Consider the following 12,821-nt stretch of genomic DNA (forward strand, 5'->3'; position numbering starts at 1 on the left):
CTGCCAGAGGATAATTCCATGATGGATCCGCACCTCATGTGTCTTTGGTGTTTGGAGAGCCACCACGACCCAAAGTTGTGTTCCGAGTGGCGGGCCATGAATCCAAAGGCTTTGCCGGAGCGGTCCCAAAAGCTGCTGGAGGCCTTGCGGTCGGCTCTGCGCCGCTCCTGATCTCATTCGAGGGGAAGGTCTCAAGAACGGTCGCGGAGCCCACACTCCTCACACTCGAAGTTATCGGGGAGATCTTTGGGTAAGTCAGGGAAACACAAGAAGCTGTTGAAGGATAACAGGCATTCTTCGACTTCTCCATATTAGTCGGCCAAGGCGACGCAGGATCCCAAGCGTCCTCGCTCAAAGGCTCCGTCTCCGATGCCTACTTCTGAGACGGCTCTGCGCCTCCCTCCCTTTCCGGGAGCCTGAGCGTCTCCTCCCCAAATTCAAAAGTGCTATGAGTCTTTGCACCTCATATTTGGGCAGCCTGGCTCCGCCGGTGGCACAGGTCCCGGCTCCAAAGAGCCCCTGTGGCTCCAGGCCTGGATCGGATTAACGCCAGTCGCTCTCATTTGACTTTCCCTGACAATCCCGACGACAATGCTCCCGGCGTTAATTGTGCCCCCGGTCGGTGCCAACTCTACCCTCATACCCGAAGTGGACACGGAGCCGGACCGACATCAATTCCGACACCGGAAGGGAATGTCGTCCCTGTGTTCACTCCTGGTGTTTCTTTTGGGCCACAAGGTGAGGCAGGGGACTGGGAGGGGCCACTGGATCCTTTAACTGGCCAGCTTGAGGAACCGGACTGGATAATGGTCCTGGGTGAGGCCAGTGTTCGGACACTTCCCCTGACACTGGCCTGCTTTTTATTGAAATGGTACTGGAGTGTGACTATTGTAAGAGTAAGAATAAGACACTGAACTATTGTAGCAGTTTCTACACTCACTGTTATAAGCCCCTTTATTTCATTACACCTGACATTCAAAGTTGCTGGGTGTGGTTGTTCATGACTTAGGAATAATTAATAAAGTTGATGCATGAGGTTGTGGCCTGTGGTGCACTAAAGCTCATTTGGTCTCCGTATTGTTAGTTTTAGCACAGTTTCCAGAGCCAGCAAAAAGTCAGCTGCGTTCCCAAATATTTGGAAGGGAGGAGCAGACGTTCATAACATAACCTGAAGCATGACAAACAGTGACAATGATTGTTGTGTATTTCCAGTGCATATATATGTTGCTTACTTACTCTCGCTTATGAGCTCTAACCGAAAAATATACTGATTATTTTTTTTTTCCAGAAGAATAATGAAATAAAAATTGCAATGATGACGCCCAAATGATGTTTAGAAGAAAATCCATTCACACCCACCTGTTCTCCAACAGCTTTATTCCGGTGACCGAGGTATCGTCTGCAAATACAGCAAAAGCACATGATCTGTGATCTCAGTGTGGAAAGGTCTGCCTAAAAAATTAAGGAAATAGCAACTTGATTAGACAATCAGAGTTAATAATAATCTCACACATGCTATTTTAAGAGGAATATTGCCATCTGCCATTATTTATTGAAACTGCACACACAAGTTGGGCTTGCGGAGTAGAGGCTGGAAAATGTTGAAACAGAAGTAGTTAATTTATATACTGAATATGGTACCTTACACTTACTAAGCGTTTTGCCCAAACCAAAAAAAAAGGGACACTGTGAAAATGTCAGCAAAGGCACAAAGATTCATGATGTAACCAACGCCCAATAACCTTTGCTGTCATTCACCAGCTGTTGACCCCATTCGTCAACATTAACATGCTATGTGCCTGAATGCATCCATTAAAGTTTCAACAAACATTTGCCATATCTGAGCTGTAAAGTGGTGCTTAAATGTTTAACTCTTCCAGAAAAATGGAAAAGTCCAACCACTGAAGAGTTGGCAAATGCACAGTATTCGTACATCGTTGTAGGGCAGCATGCAACGAGTAGCAATATCTAACAAACATACAGATTACATTGCATCTACACTTAATGTAAAGCTAAATTCTGCTTCAGAAGAGAGAAGTTCATTGTGTTGCATGGTAGCGGGAATGCTCCAAGTGGCTGCCATGAGTTAAAGAGGGTACACATTATTTCTTAACCAGCTTGGACATGCACCAGTAGCCGGTTAGGCAGATGTCTACGTCAGTCTTAGGCATCTGGCAGGCATAGTGAGAATAGGGATACCAAGGGAAGAGAGGTTGTGCCATTAGCTATAGGCTCAATGGAAGAGGTGGGGATTTGTGCCTCTGCTCTCACCTTCAGAAAGCCTTACTGCACCCTAGATCTAAAAGAATGGTATTTCATCAGTGAAGCAGCACGCCGAAGTTTCCCCAGAAGATAATACGCCTGCTTTTTATTGGTGTTTCTGAATTAGACTCAAATTAATTGAATGTTCACAGGTAAGTAAGGCTATTTCTTTAAAAAAAAACTTCTATGCTATTTTTCACATGCTAGGCTACATCAACAATGATCAGACGGGAGACATGTCCAAGAGGGCGCCCGAGTAGCTGCGCTTCCGCGGAGCACCGCCGCCCATTTTTACAAAAGTAGCAGGTGCAGCATGCTCCAGGACACCACAATAACTCTGCTCAATGGGGGAAGCACATTGCACACACAGAGCAGCAGCATTGTGATTTAGAGGTTGCGGTGACACCCACTAGTGTGACCTCCAGTTCGTGGGGAAGAACATCGACACCATTAAAGTGGCAGCCACGTGGCCCCTTGATCCCAATGGCCCTGGAGGGCTGCGCTGAATCGCCTCTGATCTTTTGGCATCCCTCCAATTGCTCCTGACACAGCAGCGGTGAGGCCCGCGGTGGTGATTAAGTGACGATACAAGGCCACCGCTCTGAGTGGAGCACAGATGCAGTGGGAGGCCAGCACCGGGGCCAAAGGGTGAAGGCGGTGAGGAGGGTATATCCAGCCCACTATTTAGAGACCAACAGACCTGTTCTCACACTCTCAATGATTGGTTGACTTCGCTGGGTCTCTGCGACAGGTGGAGAATATCGAATCCACATGAGAAGGCTTTTTCCCATTTATTGGCTTCCACCAAGACAATGTCCCGTAGCGATTTTGTATTTCTACCAGCGGTGGAGATCATCCTCACCATGATGGGAATGTTGATGCTCCACCATGGTATATACGACCACTCTCCTCAATTCCTTCACTTGGACATGCCTATTGCCTCGACTCACCCGATGAGGCATCTTAATGCGTGGTTTTTAGCGAACGAGAAGCTGACAGAACACCTTGATGGCGAGATCACCTCCTACTTTGATACCAACACCGGGTCCGTACAAAGCCGTACGCTATGGACAGCCAGTAAAGCTGTGATTCTGGGATGTGCGAGGAGCTATCTCAAATGACGGGAGAAGGTCAGGCAACAGAACATCATGGACCTAGAGCCCAGCATACCCGACAATGAATCGAGGTTGACCTGTGAACCTACGGAGATGCTCCTCTGACAGCTCGACGTAGACAAGACTGTGTTACGACAATTTCTCTTATGTGAAGCACGCTGTTGATGGAGGGCAAAAGGTTTACGAACATGGCGACAAAAACGGGGTGCTCTTGTATCGCCTGATACCCCATGATACTGCCTCCAGCGATATTGCCTCCTGATTTATCCCTGAGATTGCGGATGACTTGGGATCTGTTGTCAATACAGCACCTGAGACTGCAGAAACCTTTGTAACGAATTACAGGCAACTGTACACTCATAACCTGCGACCCCCCGTGGAAGACGCTCAACCACTTCTCGACAACATCCCCCTTCCCGTCCTGACTGACTCTGACCCAACCCAAGGTTTTAGAAGAACCAATCACATGGGTTATGATGGCATACTAGATCGTACGGATGCCTGCTTCCCCTTTCACCTCCTGAGGTCACCAAGGTGGTCTTTTTGATTTGGAGGGCGGCCCTTCGCTTTACGGGATGGGACAGGTGCCTGATAAGGCTGTCCCCCCTGTGGAGAGGCCGCTGGTTAACTCAACCAACACGCCTCATGGGATTTTCCCATTGGGACGTAATCGGTGTTACCACACTGGCTGATGTTTAGTACGGGTCAAAAAATTATTCTTTCGCTGACCTTCAGACACAGTTCTCCCTTTCCACTGCCCAATTTGACTGCTACCTAGCAATAAGACATGCCTGCGCCCTTACAGAGAAGATCTGCATGATCTCACAGATTTTAATCCTCTTGAAGCCAGACTGCTCCTGGGGAGGTTGGGTAAAGGTGGGATCTCCCAAGTGTATCGTGCCCTGGTGAGTAACGCTCCTGGGTTACTGGACAATCTGAACCAGCAGTGGGAGGGTTGGGTTGGGGAGCTAGACAAGGATGAGTGGAGTTAGGCTTGTATGGCTCCCAGAGAACTGGCAAAATACTCCCGGCTCAGACTGATTCTATTCTATTATTTCTATCATACCTATATGACCCCCACACCCTCCCCCAACGCAGTGCCGTGCTCGGCTCCTCTCTGACACCAACTGCAGCACTTGATGTCATTCTTTTTTCACATGTAGGGTTTTGTGCATTACCTCTCGTGTAAATGCATCCCTGGGGTTGGGCACACTAATAGTGGTGCATGGTTGACCAAAACAACCGACTCCAGGTATTGTAATCTAGTTAATGCACTGTTTAATGGAAAGTATTTCAATTTGATGGCTTCTCAAATTTTTCAAAAATACATCCGTTTGGTTGATGATTCAGTTCAGTTAATCATACGAGCTCCGATGCATTTCGGGCTGGGATTGCCCTTTCTCAAGGAGCACTGTGAAGTAATACAAAATACGGGCTCATCAATGATGGGCGAAGTGCACACATATGATATCAATTGCATAATTTTAACCAAAATGAGGCTGGTGATGTGAATATGTGAAGGAGTTTAACATTGTGGCATGCACCCAAGTGTGTTTGTGGGTCACAAACGTATATTATATGCAAACGGGGTGAAGAGTGGCTGGAGGTATGTGCCTACTTAGAAGCCGTGATGTGGATAAACGGTGGAAACAACGAAGGAGAACCGGATAGTGCGTGTTACTGGAATGTGGGTAGCTGAACGCGGTGAAATTAAGCATGCGTTATTTTTAAAAAACGAGGATTTGAAGGTGTGGGGGAACTTTAGGAACGTGGCTGTGAAGGGGTGAATTCGGTAAAAAAATGCCCCGTATAAAACGGGACTTACGTCTTGGGGTGGAATCTCAGTTTGCGGGAGCCTAGAAACAATAAGGCAACCGTTAACGATTAAACATGACTGGGTGTAGCGTGAAGATACTTAAAAGTGGCGGTACACTTACGTTTAAAGAAGGTTAGTCGCGCATAAAAGCGGGCATCTTCATTAGTGAAGTAGAGAAGCGGCGGAGTCTGCGAACTCCGCACAGGATTAAACGGAGTGCTACAGAGGTGCTAGTTACATGTAAAGTGAATTGTAGAAAAGGGGACTACGGGCTGACACGTTGGAGTGGCGGCCATATTGGAACGGAGTGGGGTGAATAGTGAAACATAGGTTTGGTGCTGAAAATAGAGGTTGAAGGTGAAGGGAATCATGCAAAAGGTGTCAAGCCGTGAACTTCTGGCAATGCGTACGACATGTACCACGCAGGGTACTATAAATAACAACTAAATTCAAGGCGGTCATTAAGACCGTATGGCTTCATGGCCTGAAGTCTGTAGATCCAGGATATTTCTCTTTGTAGAAGTGTCTTATTTGGATCTTTACCTTCCAATTTAGGTACCACCTCTAAAACAAGAAACTTCAGTTGCGCAATGTTATGGGCAGCTTCAACGAAGTGGTTGGCAATGTTCGATTTAGTGTTCTTGGTTCTGATATTGGACTTGTGTTCCGTGATGCGGGTTTTAATTTTCCTGGATGTTTTGCCTACGTAGATCATGCCGCAAGGGCATTTCAGCCGATAGATTAGGTTGCATGAGTCACATGTGGCGTTCACTCTTAGTTTTATGTCAAAACCCCTCATCGGATGGTTGATGATGCTCTCTTTTATGATGTTGTTGCAATTGCTGCAATGGTGACACGGGCGGGTGCCGGTGTGTATGCCTTCTTCCAAAGTTTTTCTTGATAAGGTTTCTCTAATGTTTTGAGCTCGGGTGTAAGCAAAAATTGGAGTGTCTTTGAATAGATCGCCGAAATCGGGTTCTGAGGCTAGAATCCGCCAGTGTTTCTTGATGATTTTTTTGTACATTTGACTAGAAGTGGAATATTTACTGACAATTACTGTTCTTGTGTTTTCCAACTTCGGGGTGCTCTGAAGGGCTTGAGATCGTGGGATTGTGGATGCCTTAGTGAGAGCCTCATCAATGACTTCTTTAGGATACCCTCTTTTGGAGAATCTGTTAGACATGATTTCCATTTGTGTTTTGCTTGTTTCCGGGTCTGAAACTATACGTTTTATCCTCAGCATTTGGCTGAAGGGAAGATGCCTTTTTAGGGAGTTTTGGTGAAAGCTTGTGAAGTGCAAGGTATTGTTGCGGTCGGTGTTTTTTCGATACAAGTCTGTTTGTAGGCCTTGGTTAGTTGATTTGATGAGTACATCAAGGAAGGTTATTTCATCACTGCTGATGTTCCAAGTTAGCTCGATGCGGTTGTCTTTAGAGTTTAATGTCCTTAACGATGTTTCTAGATTTTCTCGTGTGTCCTTCCAGACAAAGAAGAGGTCATCTATGTATCGAGCATAGAATTTGAGGTTGTTCGTCCAGTTGCTGTCCGAGTAAATGTAGTTGGATTCAAACTCACCCATATAGATGTTCGCGTAGGTGGGTGCCGCGCAATTTCCCATAGCCATCCCTGACAATTGTAAATACCATCTTTGTTCGTGTGAGAAATAGCTGTGGTAGAGGGTGAAGACCATCAGTTCCATTAGGAAAGTTTGGAGTGGTTCCGCAATTTCGCTGTTGAGCAGGACTTTCTCGATTGCCTCAATGCCACCGCCATGGGGAATGGAGGTGTAGAGGCTCTTTACGTCAGCTGTACATAAGATGATGTGTTCGTCTTTGTTTATTGGTATTTGAGACAATTTGATGAGGAATTCAGTCGTGTCTTTGATATAACTTTTCATGCTGGTGACACTCGGTTGGAGATACCGGTCAATGAATTTTCCAATCGGTTCGTGGATTGAACCTTTGGTGGAGATGATTGGGCGAAAAGGTGGGTTTGTGAGATCCTTATGTATTTTTGGTAACATCGTTATAGTGGGGCATTTGGGATGTTCCACTGTCAGGAATCTCTTGGTTCTTTCGTCAATGGTTTCTTCATTGAATGCCTTGTTGATGAGTGTCGTTAGATCTGTTTTAAATTGGCTGGTGGGGTTCCCACTCAATGGCATGTAGGTGTCTGAATCACTGATGTGTTCCATGACTCTCTGATCGTATAGGTCAGTGTTTAAGATTACAAGGGCTCCTCCTTTGTCTGCTTTCAAACCTTTAATGGAGGTGTTGTTAGCGATTTTTTTCAAAGTGTCCTTATCTTTGATGCTTAAGTTTCGGTTGCATTTTTTACGAAAGTTTATTTTGGAAATGTCCTGTTTCACCAAAGTTTCGAACGTGTCTATGCTTTTGTGGCTGCATGGAGGCATGTAAGTGCTAGATGGTCGTAGGCCCAGTAGTAGATCTGGTTTGACTTCAGTTGGAGGTTCCACGACTTTTTCAAAAAAGTGTCTCAAGCGTAATTTGCGGGTCAATTTAAATGTGCTAACCTCCAGTTCTAAAAGATTGGTGTTATTTGTGGGAACAAATGACATCCCCCTCTGGAGTACCTTGATTTCGTGGTCATTGAGTTGAGTGTCTGAGATGTTGATGACTAACGATTCTTCTTCGTCTTTTGTCTCGTCTTTGTTGATGATTGGGCCTCTTCTGTGTCTTTTACCTGCTCGCTTACCCCGCCTGGGTCGTTTGTTGTGCTTTGGCCTGATTCTAAAAAAGGCACAGAGATAGTAGAGTTGCTTGATGGGCGATTAGGGTGTTGGTCTTGTGAATCAGAAGAGGTGGGTTTTTCCGCTGTTGTTCTTCTCGGTGGACGATTGGTGGTGTCGCTTCCTGAAGATGAGGTGTCGGTGTTCTGATTAAATGGTCTGTTGCGTCTGCGTTGGGCGTAGATGTCCGCCCAAGTGTAGACTTCCCCTAACTTGTAGTCCAAGGTGTCCCGACGGAATTTACGGATCTTGCGTTCATTTATTTCTTTGGTGTGTTTGTCTAATTGTTTATTAACGTCTTCTAGGATCTGTTTTAATTCTTCAGGATCCATGGCTTCTTCCAATTCTTTTTCGATTTCTGTGATTTCTTTAGATAGTTCAGAGAGGATTCCAGACAGTTCTTCCACTATGAGAAGAATGAGGTCCAAACTACATTTATTTAAGATGGCATTCCATCTTTCCTGAAATGCTATGGAGTTCTTACATAAGGAGGGTTTAAGTGCGATTCTTAATCCTCTGGGAATGCGCAGAACCTTTTTTCACATGACATGGTCATGCTCCCAGATCACCCCATACTGGTCCCTGTATGCTCCACCCTCTCGAAGGTTTTGAGTTTCTCTATACATCCATCACTGAAAGTAGCATTATTGTGGATTCTGGACGGGCTGGGTGATCCCGTGGGGACCGAATATTAATTGGATTTGTGACCCTGTTGGCAAAAAGAGACATTGCTCACGCTTGGAAGCAATCATCCCCACTGACCCTGAAACAATGGTGCACTGGTATTGATTGGTGTGCTAAACTAGAGGAACCTATTTACATTGCCAGGGGCTGTCCTGCCAAATTCTCAAAAAATTGAGGTAAATGGTGGGACTATTACGGTTTGTCTTAAAAATTAGGATCTCTAACGAGTTCGGTCAAGTGATTCTCGTGGGGAGGTGGGCGAGGGGTGGTGGGGAGATGGATAATGTGAGCATGAAGCATCTTTATTATTGGTTTTGTTCTCCTTTGCTTTTTATGATTGTTACTTTTAGTCTGAAAACCAACAAAATCTGTTTATCAAAAAAAAAATGAAGAGCTGCAATACCACCTGGAAGACCTTGAAAATCGATCACATCCCTCTAATACAGAGGTCTTCAAACTTTTGTAGGTTGAGCCCTCCCAGCTCAATTTTTTTAACTGTTGGGCGCCCCCAACACCTGATAGAAATTTCCGGAATTTGGTACACTACATAATTGACCGCTGCGCACATTTCCTGGGCCATATCTAGCAAATAATGTTCAACATAATAAGAGTGATTAGTTAAGTGCAGGTTTGTGAGTGGGTGTGCTGAAATGACACATTATTACATAGCTCAAACCACCATTTTCCTAGATAGAATGTGCGCAAATTGTTTTTACTAGGATGCTTTGTTTTACACATGATATTGATTGATAACACCACCAACATAAATGTGACGGGTGTGCCTGTTTTTCGCCACAGACGGTCAATCTGTGGATGGATTTTTGCTACTGCCATCCTCAGGTTGTGCTCCACATCCAGGGGCAGATTTACAAGGAAATGCTGCAGCGTGGCACCGCAAGCCCTTTGGCTGCGCCACGCTGCGGCACTTCCAAAGCACAGGGAAGCGACATATTCAGAAAGAATATGACGCATCTCTGTGCTTTCCCCTGCGCTGGCGCACAAACTGCAGCCATGCGCTGGCGTAGGCATCCTTGCACCATGGTGCAAGGATGCCTGCGTCGTGGGGAGATTGTTTTGTGCAGGAATGGGCACCTTCCTACACATAAACAATCACTACAGGCATTGCCCTCTTTTAATGCATGCTGTAAAATGCAGCATGCATTGAAAGAGGGAAAAACGAGGAAAAATGAAAACATTTCTCCTCGTTGCGCCTTGCTAAGCCACCTCTAGGGTGGCGTAACATTCAGCCGCATTTCCAGATTTACGATTCCTTGTAAATCTGGAGATGTGTCTTGTTCCATGGGTGTTGCGTGGGAACACCTACAGCAATACTCATGGAACAACCCTTCAACACAAAGTGCTGCATGTGAAGGGGCCGTATTTACAAGGAGAGAAAAAGTCACGCAGGGTGGCTTTTCCCGTCCTTGTAAATATGGAGGAGCCCCCTGCCCCACCAGTACGTCACGAAAAGTGACGTACTGGTGGCACTGGGCGCTTGTAAATCTGCCCCCTAGTCTTTAATACCGCAATGCTGAGAACCCAATCTCACATAAATAGGACGAGCTGAAAGGCAAGAGAGCTTTGATAGCAGTTTCTATCAAAGCTGAATATTCTGCAGACATTTTCAGCCAAAACAGGGACTGTAAGGGAAACAGTGTTGTCAGATTTCTCGAGCATTCCCTAGGTCAGAGCTGTTACACGAGAAACAAATCTTCTCTGGAAATCATTAACAACCGTTTTAGGCAGCATTATAATGGGATAATTGCCCACCAACCTGTTATGGACCCGAAGACAAAGTTGAAAGTCCACAGAGAGGGCATTGAACGAACATCTCATTGAGAATTCCTTAGTAGTACGATAAGTTGCTTGCTTGAAGCAGTTGCGGTCAAGGACACGTCGGGCTTATGTTTAAAAAAAATAGAACTAATAATAAATTAATTATGTCTTTTTTACTTCAGAGCAATGTTGTCTGACAGACTTTGTGATGGCATGGACATGTTAGGGATTTTGGGTGCCCCTGTTCGGTACAGCCTTGAGTCTAAATGATTTACTTTGAGCTCCGCCATACCCTCTTTAGCCAGGCTACTAACAGTGCACAGGCTCTATGGTTGAAATTCTAAAAGCGTTTACATCTAATAATTATAGATAGTGATGTGTGCTTTCACTGTTGTAACAAAGCATCCACTAATTTTACAATGAATAATATCTGTGATATCCTCCAATTTCTCATATGTGAGGACCCTTGGATCTAAAATAAACTTTTTTAAGGTTGTTGCTTGAAACAAACACATTTCTCTGCAAATAGTAATAGACTACTTACATCAATCACATTAAAAAGAAATTAAACAAAACGGTATTTACAAGAATGTGTTTAGGAATTATTCCAGGCCATCGGGGCAAAAACAGAGCTTTCTCTATCAAGGGACCCCCTGGAAGGCTGGATTGTAGTGCATGTAAATGTGTCTTTTTGTAATTTAGGACGAAAACCTTGATGGGGCACGACATGCCCATACTCGTGTACAGGGGCGCAACTAGACCCGAACTTCGGGTGGCGGATAACACTCCCAGCCAGGGCTGGCCCACGCACTTGTTGCACACAGTGCAACAGTCTTTTTTGGTGCCCCATCCCACATTTCCTCCTTGTCCATGAATTCCATCACTACCACCCACCAACGATGCACCTTATCTCTCTTTATTTTGTTACAGCGCTACTCATTGTTTACTCACACTCAGTTCTGTGATCTGCTCTGTACACATTCTATGGAGCAGGTACATTAACCCTCTGTGCTGTGCGGGTGGCAGGAGTGCTCATGTGAGTGCACAGTGAGCCATGCAACAGTTTGCGAGTAGGGTAAGAGGAGTGACTGCAGGGTGAGCAAGGTGACCATATGAATTTGGGTGCAGATATAAGTGCAGATTGGGACGAATGAATGTATGGTTAGTGGTGGGCTTATTTGAGTAAAATTGCAGATTGAGGAGTGAGAGGGACACGTGAGTGAGGTGTCACTGGAGCACAGGTTGAGTAGTGTGCTCGTGTGATTGCAGGGTGAGATACAGGGTGAACAGTGCAAGTGCATTGTGAGTGCAGAGTGATCACTGTGAGTGCAGGGTAAGTGGGTGAATGGTGTGACTGCATGGGGATCAGTGTGAGTGCAGGGTGAGCGTGAAAGTGAAGGGCGAGAATGAGAAGCGAGTTGTCTGAATGCCAAGGTACATTCCCAGACACTTGAAGTAACTCAGAATGTTATTGACGGCAGCGTAGGGTTTCAAATGTGTTAAACTATTGCTAATATGGCAGTAACCAGGGATCAGGGTGGAGGAAATAAATGATGTGGTGATCCCTGCAACAAACTCCCAGTCTTGTGATTAGCAGGGCACAAGTCCTAAAAAAAGAAGTGGGGGGACGCTGACGTCACGACCGGAAGTGACGTCACGAAATGTGGCTTGTACCATCAGACTCATTGCCTCGCCTCGCTCACCCCTTAGATGCGATTGCATCAGAGAAGCCAGCGCGGGAGCAACGTTCTGAATGAGCTCCGATCTCGCCCGAGTGAGGACAAAGAGTGAATGTGTGGCTCCATTTGCTCCAGGTATCGAGCTCCTGGTAAGTGGGGGGACGATGTCCACCTGCGTGGTACCCAGACTCGAGCCCTGGTGATTAGGGCTGCCAGCTCATTATTTAGATGTCCCAGGCGGCACAAAAATAAGCAGTCACCTAAAGCTGTTTTGTCAGTACTTGTCCGTGCATACTTTGAACAGAACATATAAATTGAAATAACTTTTACTTGTGTTCTAGGGCTGCCTGGATAATCTATGGCTGATAATAAAAGGGAACATGCTTCTTTATTTATAGACAAGCAATTTGCAGTCTGTATAAAAGAACACATGGCTGGCTGGCATTTTGTGCACCTGCGGTGTAGTTTTAAATGAAACTTTGTCTCCTTTCTGGGAAGCGCTAACCCTCCCAGGAGGGGGTTAATTCATAGAGCTGAAATGCTTCAGCTGCAGTGAGAGGCAGGATGTCTCCACTGCTTAAACTGAAAGCAAAGGAACAGACAGGCATTTCAGCTGCAGTGTGTGGCTAAGAGTCTCCTCTACTATCATATCGAATGCGAAGGAACAGGCCTGTCTGTTTGTTTACCTTCGGTTTTAGCAGAGGAGACTTCCTGCCTCCTCACTGCAGCTGAAGCTGAAT

The 12,821-nt window shown here is 45.7% G+C and overlaps 1 protein-coding gene across 1 annotated transcript in view; it reads right to left on the minus strand.

Moving 5' to 3' along the window:
• The window catches only part of LOC144773280 (cohesin subunit SA-2-like), a 550,419-nt gene that overhangs the window by 194,454 nt on the left and 343,144 nt on the right, over positions 1 to 12,821 (minus strand). The window contains exon 23 of the mRNA XM_078658214.1: positions 1,360 to 1,452. Coding sequence (XP_078514340.1) covers positions 1,360 to 1,452 — 93 coding nt within the window. The remainder of the gene's footprint in view (positions 1 to 1,359; positions 1,453 to 12,821) is intronic.

Source organism: Lissotriton helveticus, chromosome 8 (genome assembly GCF_964261635.1).
Source record: "Lissotriton helveticus chromosome 8, aLisHel1.1, whole genome shotgun sequence".
NCBI lineage: Eukaryota > Metazoa > Chordata > Amphibia > Caudata > Salamandridae > Lissotriton > Lissotriton helveticus.